General features: G+C 40.8%; 1 protein-coding gene across 1 annotated transcript in view; it reads left to right on the top strand.

Annotated features, from left to right (window-relative positions):
- DPYD (dihydropyrimidine dehydrogenase) overlaps positions 1-15999 on the top strand; it is a 755572-nt gene that overhangs the window by 71229 nt on the left and 668344 nt on the right. Inside the window, 1 exon segment of the mRNA XM_075616482.1 lies at positions 12978-13088. Within this exon segment, the coding sequence (XP_075472597.1) occupies positions 12978-13088 (111 nt within the window).

Raw genomic sequence — 15999 nt, 5'->3', positions numbered from 1 at the left:
TGGCGGCCTCGCAAGGTGCTGGACGGCTAACAAGATGGCCGCTAATGTGTAGGGAGAGGAAAAGAAAGGAGCTGACATCCGACCTGCCAGTACCCCCCCCCCCCCCCGCTGGGACACACGATCCTGCCTCCCCACAGGCGGTGGGCAATAGAGGGCTCCGGTGCTCAACAAGCGGGAACATTTTCAGAGCACTGAGCGTGGGGCTCCGGTCTCAGAGCAGCCTAAAATGGCGGCCGGCCGAGGCTGACTCCACTATCAAAAGAAACTTCTCCTGGCAGGCGGCCGCTCGGGGTGAGCTGTACCAACCTACCCCCTGCTTACCTGCGCCCCCCCCGCGCCCCCCCCCGCCTGCCTGTACCTCTGAGGTGAAGACGGAGCTGCTGCGGGGAGCGGAGCCGCCTGCTCCATGCGTTCCAGACTGCGTGTCAGCAAAATCCAAGATGGCCGCCGCAGATTTGAATTAAAGGTGCAGATCCCCACAGAATAAAAAAAAAAAAAAAAATAAACAGAAAATTTAATAAAAAAAACAGCCTCACCAAGCCAAAGGACTGTGGATTGACTGGGGCTACCCACCATTAGCAAGAAAAGAGACAGACAAACAAATTAAAGATAATAATTAAATCTCATCTGTGACAAACAAATTAAAGATAATAATTAAATCTCATCTGCACTACTACAGCTGGTGGGGCCCGTCCCTGAGCACCCTACGCAAGTGAAAATTACCAAAACAAGAGTACATAACACTAATATGTTTCTCGGAGATGCGCTCGTGGCGCAGTCCACAATGACCGCCTAAAGCGGGTTCCATGAGGCGGCGGGCATACCAAAGCATCTAACAAAACAAAAGAAGTAGGAAACGCATAGATTGGAGGCGTTGGATATACAACACCCTAGAATGGCTCCGAAAAAACCAACGCCGCAAGACTTCTTCAAGACAAAAGAGAAAAGTAAAGCGGGCAGGTCAGACAGCAGAGCGCCATCTCCCACCCAGTCAGACACTGAACATGAACCTGAGGTATGTGAACAAACATCAACCAAAAAAGACATTGAGAACTTATATGCAAGCCTAAAAACCTTACTCCACCAAGAGCTCCAAAGCGCTCTCAAAGACCTCAGAACAGAGGTCAGCTCTATAGGAGAACGCACAGATACGCTGGAACATAAAGTGGATGAAACCATTAACAACCAGACCACTATGGATACGGAGATCCTGGCCCTAAGAGCCAGAATGGCCGCCGTGGAGGAAAAACAGGAAGATCAAGAAAATAGGGCAAGAAGAAACAACCTCAGGTTCAAAAACATTCCAGAGACGGTCACAGATCTGGAGAGAGCAACAACTGAATGGCTACAGACCCTTCTCCCGGAAACGCCCCCAGCATTACTGATCCTGGACAGGGTGCATAGAGCGCTCAGACCGCGACCACAAGCCGGAGATAGAGCTCGAGATGTAGTGGTGAGGATGCACTACTTTAAAACTAAAGAAGCGATTTCTAAACTGGCATGGGAAAAAGGAGGGCTGAAATGGGGAGATGTGAAGATAGACGTGTACAACGACCTAGCTCCATCAACGCTGTTGAAGAGGATGGCCCTGAGACATATCACAAAAGTCCTGAGAGACAACGAAATCCGATACAAGTGGGGGTTCCCATTCCGCCTCATCGCCACCAGGAATGGAACGCAAGCCTACATGAGGGTTCCTGAGGAGGGAGTGGACTTCCTAGAAAGACTGGGATTGCAACCCCCAGACTCCATGTCCAGCGAAGAACACAGACCGCCTCCCGTCAGACCCGTATGGAAAGAAGTGGGCAGAGGAGCCACTCCACACAGAAGAAATCCAAAGGAACCCCAGAAATCTTAAATCTTAGGTCTATGCAAAACCTGCTAAAGTGAAGAAGACCCGTAAATCCCGACATAAGGAACTATGCCCAAATGATAGACTGAGATGTGTTATATAAATCCAGATAAGAAATAAGAAGGGGCCAGCGTCATTCCCTCCCCCATGGTTGAGCGGGTAACCCGTAAGGTAGAAGTAGAAGTACTGGTACAGTACGCAGAATACATGTAGCTAGGCAAAAATAAATAAATGAAACAGAAAAAATGTAGGAGGGGGGAGTTGTAGACAAGATAGGGTAAATATATGATCCCGACTGCTGAGTCATGCTTGCTCTATATAAAGCTGGTCACAATGGTATAGAGGTACACATTTGGTAAGAAAGGTCTACTATATTAAATAAAAAATAAACAAAAAGGGATAGAAATGTTAACTGTTAAAAAAAAAAAAAAAAAGTTGATTTGTTGAGCGGGCCCGCCGCCTGGGACCGCAGTACGGTCCGTACACACCCAAGGTTATGGGTGTTGGATTAGCGCTACTGCGCAATCGCAGAGAAAGTTCGTTCACGTCCAGTGAACACACAAATCCAGGCTATGTTAGTCACCTGGATTACCCTATATATGTTGTTTTATTTTTGATGTTTACATGTTTGAATGTTGTCATTACTGTACGAGGTGCAAGGATACCCTCCGGGCCGACCCTCAAGGGACACCAGAAAACGAATCCACTAGAGGAGAAGACCTCACACCCAGGTAAATACAAATGACACTAACACTAATATCACATAACACCAAGGGATTGAACAATGTGGTAAAAAGGAAGCTAGCCATGACAGAATATAAGAGACTTTCAGGGGACATAATATTCCTACAAGAAACGCACTTCACTGCTGGCTCCACCCCCACGTATTGGGACAAATTATACCCCCAGATATACACAGCTTCGGCAAAGGACGAAAAGAAAAGAGGGGTGGCCATACTCCTAACAAGGAACTCTCCATTCAAGGTAGACAGGGTAAAAAGGGATCCAGAAGGACGATACCTAATAATCACGGGGAGCATAGAAGATACACAAATAACCCTAGTTAATGTCTACGCACCAAATGAAAATAAGAGAATATTTTTCACAAAATTGTTTCGATTGCTGGGCACAACCTCCCGGGGCCGCCTGGTCATGGCGGGAGACTTTAATATAGCCTTAAATGAAAAACAAGACAGATCTAAACCTGCCCTAGCTAAGACAATGGCTGCCCGAAAGGGGGAGAGAAAAACCCTCAGAGAGGGACTTAAAGAGTTTGATTTAAGGGATGCATGGAAGGAGATGAATCCGCAGAAAAGGGACTTCTCTTTCTATTCAGCCCCCCACAAAGTATACACAAGGATAGACTACATATTTGTAGATTCCTTACTGATCCCAAAAATTACAAAGGCTACAATACACCCTATTACTTGGTCAGATCATGGTCCTGTTGAAGTGCACATTGTCGACATACACAAACAAACAAGTAAAGGGACATGGAGACTAAACGAGTCTCTATTAAGGATGCCAGAAGTCATAGCTGAGATCAGTGACGAGGCCTCCAACTACTTCCAAATAAACGAAGGTAGCGTGAACTCACCCTATATCCTTTGGGAGGCCCATAAGGCGGTGGTGAGAGGAAAGCTTATCAGTGTCGCCTCGCATAGAAAGAGGGAGAGACAGAAACAAACAACAAGCCTGCAAGAAAAGATAAAGACCCTAGAGGAGGCTCATAAAGTAGACCATAGTATAGCCAGGGAGACTGAATTGCGGGACCTCAGAGGGAAACTAAATTTACTACTTACGGATAAAGCTGAGAAGGCCATAGCATGGACAAAACAAAAATTCTACGAGAAGGCCAATAAGGCCGACACAATGCTGGCCACAAGATTAAGGAAGGATAGAATTCAATCTAGAATACATAGCATCAGAAGAAAAGACGGAGTGTGCACAACAAACCCACAGACAATAGCTAATGAATTCACCACATATTACAAAGAGCTATACAATGGAGACAAAGTAGAAAAAGGGAACTCCACCATGAAAAAACAGAGAGCATTTCTCAGAAAAATAAATTTGCCTAAACTCACAGAACAGGATATAACAAAACTATCCCAGCCAATTACGTCGACAGAGGTATTAGATACAATAAAGGGGTTGAAGAACTCCAAGGCCCCGGGACCAGATGGCCTATCCAACATTTACTATAAAAAATTAGCCCACATATTAGTTCCCCAACTACTAAAGATATTTAACAAAGCTCTTGAGGGAGAGCAGTTTCCTCAAACGATGCTGGAATCAAAAATAATATTAATACATAAAGAGGGAAAAGACCCCACCCAATGCAAAAGCTACAGACCGATATCCTTGATCAATAACGATCTCAAAATATTTTCCAAAATATTAGCCACAAGATTGAATACGTATCTTCCGCAACTGATAGACGCAGACCAGGCAGGATTCATACGAGGTCGTCAGGCAGTGGATAACACACGAAGAACAATTGACTTAATCCAGATAGCCAAACACAATAAAACGCCTTCGATGCTACTATCTTTAGACGCGGAGAAGGCTTTTGATCGTGTTGACTGGGGATATATGTTTGAGACACTTCGAGCATTTGGGGTAAAAGGCAAATTTATGAATGCTGTTACATCACTATACGGCACACCCACAGCTAAAGTATCCTATATTAATATGCAGTCTGAGACAATCCACATAAGGAATGGCACAAGACAAGGATGCCCGCTGTCGCCCCTATTGTTCGCATTGGCGATAGAACCGCTAGCAGCCCAAATCAGGGAAAACCCAGATATCGGGGGGATTAAGGTCAAACAAAAAGAATACAAACTGGCATTGTTTGCCGATGACATATTGTTAACCATTTCAAAACCCTTCACCTCACTCCCAAACTTATTTAGTAACTTGTCAGAGTTCCAGAAACTATCGGGATTTAAAATAAACAACGAAAAATCCGAAGCCCTAAATATAAACCTCCCTCAGGAACAACTAAAGCTAATAAAAATAAACTTTGATTTCGCTTGGAAGACACAGGCCATAAAGTACTTGGGAATATGGTTGACTAACTCACCCGACACTATATACGAGACCAACTACCCATCACTAATAAAAACGCTGAAAAAAGAATTAGAAGAATGGTCCAGATATCATATATCATGGTTGGGTAGAATAAATGCCATAAAAATGAACTTACTGCCAAGAATATTGTACCTTTTCCACACACTTCCAGTACAGGTCAGAGCCAGGGACATGCATGAGCTGCAGAAAGCTATCACAAAATTTATATGGAATAACAAAAAAGCGAGAATACAGCTGCCCACATTATATAGATCCAAACAGTCAGGAGGGCTAGCTTTGCCACACTTGTGGCAATATTACCAAGCGGCGCATGTAGGCCAACTGGTTCACTGGCATGCACACAAACAGAGGAAAAAGTGGGTGGAAATTGAGTCCGATGTGATATCTGGGTCATCCATAGAAATGATACTGTGGTTAACAAAAAAAGAAAGACCAGCTCTGAGGGTGCCCCTGGAATCGATCACGCACTCGCTAACCATGTGGGATTCATTGAAACTTAAACACGGGCTAACCACCTACAAATCTCAGATGGCACCACTATTTGAAAATATTAGCTTTACCCCGGGCACGGAACCAACAGCGTTTAAAGACTGGAGCAAGGCAGATATCATAAGGGTAAAAGATCTATGGGCAAACAACGCTATAAAGACGTTTGAGGTAGTAAAGAGAGACTATGGCCTCCCTGACTCGGCCTTTTTTAGGTATCTCCAATTGAGAGATCACATACAGAGGTCAGGTCCGTATAGCGACTTCACAACATTTGAGGATTTGTGCCTCATGGGGGAGGACAAAAAGGGCCTAATCTCTAAAGTATACAGCATACTTGCAGAAGGCAAACAGGAATTGGGGATACAGACCAAATGGAGGACGAGGTGGGAAGAAGAGCTGGGAGAACTAGATCAAGAGCAGTGGGATAACATATTTGAAGGAATAGCAAAGAGCTCCACATGTGTATCAATAAAAGAAAATGCATATAAAATGCTCCACCAATGGTACTACACCCCACTACGATTGTCCAAATTTTTCAGAAACATGTCCCCAGTGTGTACAAGGGGGTGTGGCCAGCAGGGATCGTTTATACATATGTGGTGGACGTGCCCAAAGGTAACAAAGCTATGGAGGGCCACACATGATATGGCGCAGACAATTCTTGGGTATGACTTCCCCCTGGACCCCTGGAAGGTACTGCTATGCAGGCCAATTGAAAACATAGAAAAAACTGATGACAAACTCCTGACACACATATACACAGCTGCCAGATGCGAAATAGCCAAAGCCTGGAAACAGGAACAGCAGCCGGCCATACACGCTGTAAAAGCAAGATTATGGAGGATCTGTCTTATGGAAAAACTGACGGGGATACAAAACGACACAGTACAGAAATACATAGATGTCTGGGAACCGTGGAGAACCTATATAGGAAATAGATATCTTTCAAGGGCTACTCTCCAGTCCTGAAAATCAAGAAATGGGTGAGGCAAAAACACACTAGCTAGGGAAATTATATAAAAAAAAAAAAAATATATAAACAAAAAAAAAAGAATCAAGAGCTTCGCTACTGAGACAACCTTGGTGTGATGGGAGTCGTAATGGTGTGGATTGCAGTGGTGGGCCTGGAGGGTATCCAGTATCCAGTATCCAGTGTCGGATGCTCTACAAATGCATGGAGGTTAAGCTGGTATGACAACAAAAGAAATGAATATTATAAAAGCAATGACAATTCCTTCTTTTTCTTTTTCCCCTTTTAAGTCTTTTGAGTTAATTTTCTGTATTCATTACTTTAAACACTGTAATAACAGTGATGTCATTATTGTCTCCCCATTGAATGTGTTATCCATATGATACAACTGTATGTGACTCGCAAGTAACATGTTCCCCTTTTTGTGTTTTGTACCCCACTCCCACTTTTCTTAAGAAAACAAAAAAAAAAACAAATAAAGAATAAGTTTACAAAAAAATATTACCCTCATTTATACTGGACTCTGGTGATCTTTTGAGTCAATTTGAGCATGTCACTTGGGATGATCATTACTTGTTGGTCACACTCGATGTGATATCTCTCTATTCAATTATACAGCATGACCAGGGGATGGCGGCTGTTCGTCATTTTATTGAGATACCAGAAATTTCAATCTTTCAGTCAGCATTTATTTTAGATGCAATTTTATTTCTTCTCACGCACAATTTTTTCACCTTTAATCACAAATTTTATTTACAGTTAATTGGCACCGCTATGGGCACGAGCTTTGCTCTGTCGTATGCAAATCTCTTTATGGGGTGGTGGGAAGCACATTTAATTTTTTCATGCACCAACACTTTTCATAACAATATCATTTTTTATACAAGATTTGTAGACGATTTAATTATTATTTGGAAAAGGGATTCACTACACTACACTGTTTTGTTAATTATCTTAATAATAATGATTATAATCTTAGATTCACTCTTCATTTTCACTCACACCATATTGAATTTCTGGATCTTCAACTATTTGTGGATATTAATAAAAAAATTCAAACAGATGTTTACAGAAAACAAAACTCAAGAAACAGTTTCTTGAGGGCGGACAGTTACCCCATATTATTAGTGCCATCCCCAAGGGACAGTTCCTTAGGCTGAGAAGGAATTGTTCGACTACTGATGGCTTTCTTTCTCAGTCTGAGGATCTTAGCCAACGATTTATTGATAGAGGTTATTCCGTGACCAGCATCACTGATGCATTTGATATCGCCCTCAATACAGAGAGATCATCTTTTTTACTCACTAGGGCTATTGGACGCTCTCCCCTTGATACACATGTACAAACTCATAGGAAACAAATTGTAATGTGAATAAATATAAGAATAAAGGACATAATAAATTTGACAATAAATGTCCACTCTTTATTTCACAGTTCAACAAACAGAGTGGGGACATTAAATCAATTATCTCCAAACATTGGAATGTCTTATCTATGGACCCAATATTGAATAAATATATTGGGTCTGGTCCTAAATTTGTGTATCGTAGAGCGAGAACTGTCGGTTCCTATATTTCCCCAAGTGACATAACTATTTCTAAGACTAACAATTTTTCTTTTACTACCAGAGATTCCTTCAAATGCGGTTCTTGTAGTGTCTGCAAACACATGAAACCTTCCATCTTCTTTCATGATAGTTTACCACATTCACATGATACCCAGGTGGGTAAAAGCATTAAAAAATTCTACATTAAAAGCTTTATAAATTGTAAGAGTCAATTTGTAGTATACCTTATAACATGTGGATGTGGTAAATATATGTGGGGAGAACGATTAGAGCTCTTAAAGTCAGGATATTAGAGCGTTTAAGACTTATAAGATTAAAGGACCTTAATCATCCAGTGTCCAAACACTTCTCTGAATGTAGACAGGGAGGTGTTGGAAACTTTTCATTTTTGGCATAGAATTATTTCATAATAGACCTACAGGTGGTGACAATGTCAATTTATTGAACCGAAGGGAAGCGTATTGGGTTTTTATTCTTAGAACACGCTTCCCTATGGGTTTAAATATTGAATGGTATTGAGGCCACTTTTTTTAGTTCCAGATCATCCTTTGATCCAATGAATTTCTTTATATTTATTTTTATTTATAAAATATGATTCTTGATTTTTTGTATATTTTTTGTTTTCTTTTCCTTTTGTGTTTTACATATTCTAAGTCCCACATTACTTTCTGACACCTCAATTAGTGATATTATTGATGAGTTTATATTATTACATATTGTGTCCTATTAGTTATCTCCATTTATTAGCTGTTAGTGTTATTTGTTTTTAATAACTGGGTTTTAATATTGTTTGCATTGTATTTTTATATGCTTTATATTGTTTTTCTTCCTTGTCCCCCTCCCTTCCCTTTTCCCTCCCTTTCTTTCCCTTCACTTTTCCTCCTTCTTATCTTTATGGTCTGCAGAGGATCATTAGTTAATGTTTATTTCAGTTGTTTTTTTGTCCTGTTTGGGCACCTGTATATTTTATTGCCCTTACATGTTTTAGCCTCTCTCTCCATCCTGCTGTAGGCACTTCCGCCCTTCGACCGCGTTTTGGCGCTCTGCGCATGCGCAAGGCTTTGCGCATTGCGTCATGACGTCACTACGTGTGCCGTTTTGGCGCGAATTGAACGCAGGTAAGAGGGTATTTAACAGGTTGCATTACACTGTATGTTATCCTTGATAAAGAACGCGGTGACGTTTGAAACGCGTTGGATGGGTCTCATGACACAATAAAGTACCTTTTTTAATATATTTTTGATTTTGGGTCCTTTCCTGCTCCTCCTATCTTCTTCTTCTGCATTACAGGATTCCAGCTGAAAACAAAAAGTTTCTTTTCAAAAGGGGAAAAAGGAGCATGTTTCCTTTCAGCTTAATAAAGTCAACAACATTGTTATATAGTAACAAAGGAGGGAGAGGGAGTAGATGGTATGATACCTTTCACTGGACAAACGAGTACAACAGTTAATATGTTAACAGCTTTCAAATCTCTCTGGGTTCTTCATCGTGTGTGGCAGAAATACAGACACAACATATTATACAGTATACAGTGTTTGTAAGGGGGATATCTGGTTGCAACGGCTGTTGAGAGGAAGTGGGAAATTTGATAAGGTGGAAACAGGTAGCCTACTGTGAAAATTAACGGTACAGGCATAAAAGGCTTTTCGATATTGAAATGCAAAAGCAGCCTATACAGTCAGGAGACGTGAGGGGGGGGGGGGGTGTGGGGGGGAAGAGGAATAAGACAGTGTAATTGTATAAATATATATCTATATATAAACCCACCATTTTTTGCCTACATTGTAATGTGGTTTATAAAATGTGTCTTGCTGCTTTAGGCTTGTAATATACTGTAGTGTGTGCGGCTGTGCGCGCGCGCATGCATGTGTGAACGCGCGTGTATGTGCCGCGCGTGTATGTGCCGTGTGTGTGTGTGTGTGTGTGTGTGTGTGTGTGTGTGTGTGTGTGTGTGTGTGTGTGTGTGTGTGTGTGTGTGTGTGTGTGTGTGTGTGTGTGTGTGTGTGTGTGTGTGTAATTTATTATTTATCTAAAAAAAAAAAACACTGGTAAAAATAAAATATTTATTAACATTGTACACATACATATATATATATATACATACACACACACACATATACATACATTTAAGCGCCAGCATTCTATTCCCTGTCTTTCCCTCTATCGGCCGGGTGCACGCTCACTGCCGTGCGCGCACGTGGCCCTGGTATAGAAGGGCTGACTAACCTCAGCCAATTATAAGTGCTGTGCCACATATAACAGCCCTTAGGAAAACTGGATCATTGGTCTAGTAAGACTCCTATGCCTCTTATGCCTTCAAAATACCTGCTAAAGGTTCCAGCGCCGCATGACTATGATAGGAAATGACAGCTGCCCTTCCTTCCCCAAGCGCTGAAGAGATTATTTTGGTTAAAAGAATAATGTAGATATATGTGATGTGAATACAATCTCAGTAAAAGCTTAATACACACTATGGGGGTTATTCATTAAACTGCGGGAACAAAACTTTTGGACTACTGTATGCCGTATGGCGGTATGCATTCATTTTCAGTAACTTGACTTTTGCGTCATCTGGTTCATCTGGTGTATGCAGCTCACCTGGTGGACTGACTTCTTTCCATGTACTGCTCCTCTCCATTTCCTTTTGTATTTCTGCATTTGTTCAGTCAAACAATAGTCAAATGTGTTTTATTTCATTTTATTAATTGTATTCCAACCAGGCGTCACAAATGCTACTAACTGTAGGAAGAAAGTTCGAGTTTACGTTGGGTTTTTTTTCCCCCTCCAAACTTGTTTGGAAAAGGAGTAAATTACACGTATTATGCCCAGCGTGATCTCACCTGTATAAATGTTGTAATATATGAAATTACCTTTTTAAATTGCTAGTTCAGGCAGTGTGCACGACAAAGTAAAAAAAATAAATAGATGGACCAAAGGAAAATAGAGAAAACAGAGCAACAATTTTTTTGGGGGAAATGTTTTTTTTTTTAATTGTATAAGATAGTGATGTGTTTTTTTGAAGGAGACATTGATTAAATGTCTTTAAATCTCTGAAAAGATTGCTATGCCCTAAATCAGGGGTGTGCAAACTGGCGGGCGTGCGACAGATCTTAGGGGGGGCACGGTAGTTACAGAGGCACCACGCTATTCAGCGCAGGGCCTCTGCAAATTCACTTACCAGGCCTCGCGTCCACGCGTCTCCATGGTGACGGGCATCAAATGACACAGCGGGGTCATGTAACGTGACATCACATAAGGCCGTGGCATCATTTGATGCCAGTCGCACAACTTGGCGTCACATGACGCCGCGGGTGATGTAACGTCACATGACCCCGCAGCGTCATTTGACGCCGCATTCAAGGAAAGGGGGGGCGACCCAGGGGCAGAGCAGGCGGGGGGGGGGGGGGCTCGGCTGAGGAACTTTGCGCACCCCTGCCCTAAATCATCAAAACCCACAGTGTTCAAAATAAAAATCCACAACAGAATCAAAGCCCAGTAAACTATTACCAGGACTGTGCAATTTAGTTTAATTTTAGAATAATCTATCTAGATATAAATTAACTTGTATGCCTCTGTGGGTTTTTTTTTTTTACATTTTAACTTCATTTCATAAGAGGAATGTATCTGTTTCCTTGAAAAATAATTGCAAGCATCCACATACGTGTACTTGGATGGAAAGATCCGAGTGATCCTGGAACTTGTTTGTTTTTATAAACGTCTAACAATATTTTTTATCTGTTGGCGTCTTGAGTCTGAAAAAAAGAAAGTAATATATATTATATATATATATATATATATATATATATATATAAACCATAATACTGAGTTAAGTTATGGTGAGTAAAAAAAGTGACAAAAACCCTCCACAGGAAAGCAAATAAGGTTGCAAATAAGGTTGCAGACCTGCCTAAGACATGCAGATGAGCATACAGTTATATTTGTGTATATATATATATATATATATATATATATATATATATATATATATATATATATATATATATATATATATATATATATATGAATATGAATATGAGAGAGACTATATTACTTTTTTTTTTTCTACTGTGGTCCCTTATGAAGACTATATACGGAAACCATAATAAAGTAGTAAATAATGATTAGATTGCAAGTTTTTAGGACAAATACAGTCCCTTCTTCATGCAGATTTTTGCCAGCCTGAAGAAGGGATCTTGGTGGTCTTGCCAGCCTGCGCTCATTTCTACCATATGTCTGTACCATCTATTCTATGAGCTAACTCTTTTCCATCCTCTACCTGTGCGAATAAAGAATATACTTATTCCTTATGGAAACAAGTAATTAAACATCATACTCTTATTGTTTGATGGAATTCTTTCATAAATATCTCTGAATTCAGCTAAACATAACAATGCCCTTTTCAGTCGCATGGAACATGAATGCCACCTTGAAATTCACTGCAGAAAAGGAGATTTTTTTTTTCATTCTCTCCATGATTACCACATTTTAATTATGTATAGACGACTGCATCTCGGATACCTCCATAAATATACTGACAATTCAATCATCGGGGCATTGCTTAGGACACTGGTGTCTCTCAATAGAACACAGCACCAGCTTTCTATTGTGATGCATTATAGAAGTAAGCATGTACTTGTTATTGTAGCCGCGACAATGCCTAATGGATGTTTAGGGTTTGTTAACAGCAGTGGTGGCCAATTCCAGTCCTCAAGGGCCACCAACATGTCAGGTTTTAAGGATATCCCTGCTTCAGCACAGTTGGCTCCGCCAACGGATTGAGCCACCTGTGCTGAAGCAGGGATATCCTTAACACCTGACATGTTGGTGGCCTTGGACAACTGGAGTTGGCCACTCCTCCTTAACAGTGTTAAGCTTAGTATATGATCCATATGGTTGTTTAATGCCTGGACTTTTTGTTATTAATAGTAAGATCTGCAGTTTATCTTTTTGTGTCATGAACATGACATCGGTCTTAGTAACTTGTGTATCTTTCTCAATTCCAGAGCATTTTGTCACTGAATCCTCGATCTGCAACTCACGCAGCGTTATATTCCACGTCAGTAAAGAAGCAGGTTAAAAGCCAGTGGAAGCGCAATGCTGACAAGAACTGTTCTGTAAGTATTACTTTCTGTATTCTCTCTCTGTTGGTGACATTATTTGCAGTTCTCTATGTTTATCCATTTGCTAACTCTAGTTCAGGGGAAACAAAGAAAATTATCTTCTATATAGTGACTCAAATATCACAGAAAATACTGTGTTTTGTTTCTAAGCAAAATGTCAATGTGAATTATAAAGTATGTTGCCCCTTATAAATAACTGATGAGTAAGGATAGTATACACAAATAAAGTATTTATTTTGCAGCTCTATACTTTATTAATTATACTTAAAATGTGAGATGTGACTCAGTGCAATTATAAAATATCTTGTATGGCTCAACAAACTGCCTTATGAGAGGATCCACCTTATACATATTGGGAGCTATGTATGAAAGCTGCCTGACTACAAGACTGGGGAAATATAATTTCAGCAGGTTTTTTTTTTTTTTTTTTTTTAAATGTGTATATGCCACCGAAATCAGTAAAGTGTGTATATTTTATCAATCTGTTGCAGTTTTTTTGCTCCAAGAAACGTTGATATACAACTCAAAATGTGTTTCTAAGAAACTATTAATCCCCACATTATAAATTAATGTAATGTATCCCTTTTTTCATTGTGCTGATTGTTCAAGCGACACATTTGTGATTAGCATGGCCTTCCCCTTGGCCCTTTTGCCTCATGTCTAAATTATTTGTATACTCTCTCCTTCAAAAGTACAACTAAGTTTTGGGGGTAAAAAAAACCCCTTCATTTCGTATTTGAATAAGCCAGGGGAGAGAGAAAAAAATGAAGCACTACATCCAATGCTAGTAAGCCAGCAAAAACAACAGGAGTGCGTTCCCACGATTAAAAATAAGGCTATTTTAATGGATCATTGAGCAAACAATACACCAACGCGTTTCGGACTAGAAAAGCCCTTTATCAAGGTGAATAAAAAACTTATTAACCGGAGTATGTTAAATACATGATCCTGTTTAGAGCACCATACAACTGTTCAATTTCATATTTGAAGGCTGATTACATTTGTATAAAGAAGACATTTATATTGGTAGATTGGACTATTGTATTAGATGTTGTGGGGCAGTCTGTTTAGGCCCATGTTCTATAACATACAGTATGTTTTGTTTGTAAACAATGTAATAAAATATGTCACAAACTACATTGCCCTGTCTAAAAATAGGTGGGGGGGGGGGAATATTTCTAGGATGATATTTTATTATTCTTCCCCCTTTCCACCACCCTCAAAGTGCAGTTTAGCTCAGGTGTAAGCACCTGCATGCAATCTATGATATGAGTACAGGTAGTCCTCATTATCCAACATTTCACTTTACAACGAATGGCATATCCAACGCTTTACACTGCCACCCTATGGGCTGCTTTTCGACGCCTGAATGCTTTATCCAACGCTCACCGCCACTGATTAACATGGGACTCACTTTACAAGGGTTTCACTATCCAACGCCACTTCCAGAACGGATCCCTTTGGATAACCGAGGACTGCCTGTAAGCATGTTCTGCTGTGTTTTTGAGTAGACACACAATAGCAGCTGTCTTTCTAATTGCTGCCCTATTCAGAAGTAATCAGTGGAACATACATAAAATGCCAGCATGAATAGGTATACAATGGCTGCTGTCTTTTTAATTACCGAACTATTAAAGCAAAGCAGCAATCGACATGGTGATCAAGAAACATTAGAGGGAGCACTTTAACATCTACTTCTTTAACTGTCTGAACTGTATAATACTCTGTGTTTGGAATGATTTCCTAAATAATATGCTACTGTATTATTCATACACATAGAAAACAGTACATTGATATTTGTTTTGTAGAGAGTCTCCATTTACCTGGTGTTATAAGCTGAAATCCTCTTAAAACACAGGACATGATCAAGGTTTTCTTTTAAAGTAGCAATCTGCACAGCCCCATATTTTTATTTTATTTCTGTACTTGCGACTACACTTGTTTCTCCCATGAAATGTAACCTTGCACAATATGGCTTCTGGAAACATTATTGCAGGTGACCAAATTAGTAACAAGAAAGTTTCTTGGATGCACAATTTTCTCAATACTGTTTGGCCAGGGTGCTGTTGTGCCCGTCTGTCACACTGGGAATTTCCGAGGTATCTAGCAATGGAAGTGGGCAGCGTACAAAATATGGAAATATGGGTGTGTCAACTTTTGCTGGAAAAATCGCGGCTGCAATCCACTGATCTGCTTGCTGAACTCGCACCCTGCTATGCTTTGAATAGTACCTTGCAGGGACTTGTGAGCTTGATGTCAGGAAATAGAGCAGTGATTGACTGCCCTGCCTCTAATCACATTCTTAGGCCACGTTCATGGTGACCGTGATCTGTGCACTTGGCTGCAGGAGATTGGTGAGGCGATCAAAGGCGTGGCGGGGGCATGGCGAAAGCATCACAGACGCGTCTCAGAGCTGATTCGCCTTCATTGGCTTAATCAGCTCACATGACGCTGATGTCACGTGACTGTAGCCTGGAAAGAAAAATTTACTCCAAACTGCAGCAGCGATGATGCGCTACATCGCCGCCAGTACTATGCTACCTTCAGTAAGGTAGCAAAGAAGAGTCCCAAATGTGCACACGTAGTGACACCCCCACCATGAGCGCAGCCTTAAGCAGCTGCAGTATTTCTAGTGCTGGGCCCAGCCGATGGACAAATAGCAGTTTTATGGGACAGTCCTGGTAATGTGGATCTTCCAGAGATGAGGCAGGTGGGTTATGCTTTGAGATGTAACATAATCTGATAGACTATGGGGCATGTTGAACTGGCTCCCAAATACCCCATTCAGACTTGAATGGGGCTTTATGGCTAATCACGGTGAGATCTACCAATTCAGTGTATATTTAATTACCCCCTAAAAGTTTAGTTTCTTCTAGAGAGGATTGCTGCATTAAACATATTTCAA

Source organism: Ascaphus truei, chromosome 10 (genome assembly GCF_040206685.1).
Source record: "Ascaphus truei isolate aAscTru1 chromosome 10, aAscTru1.hap1, whole genome shotgun sequence".
Classification (NCBI taxonomy): Eukaryota; Metazoa; Chordata; class Amphibia; order Anura; family Ascaphidae; genus Ascaphus; species Ascaphus truei.
The sequence above is the reverse complement of the archived record's forward strand: the minus strand, read 5'-3'. Positions and strand labels throughout refer to the sequence as shown.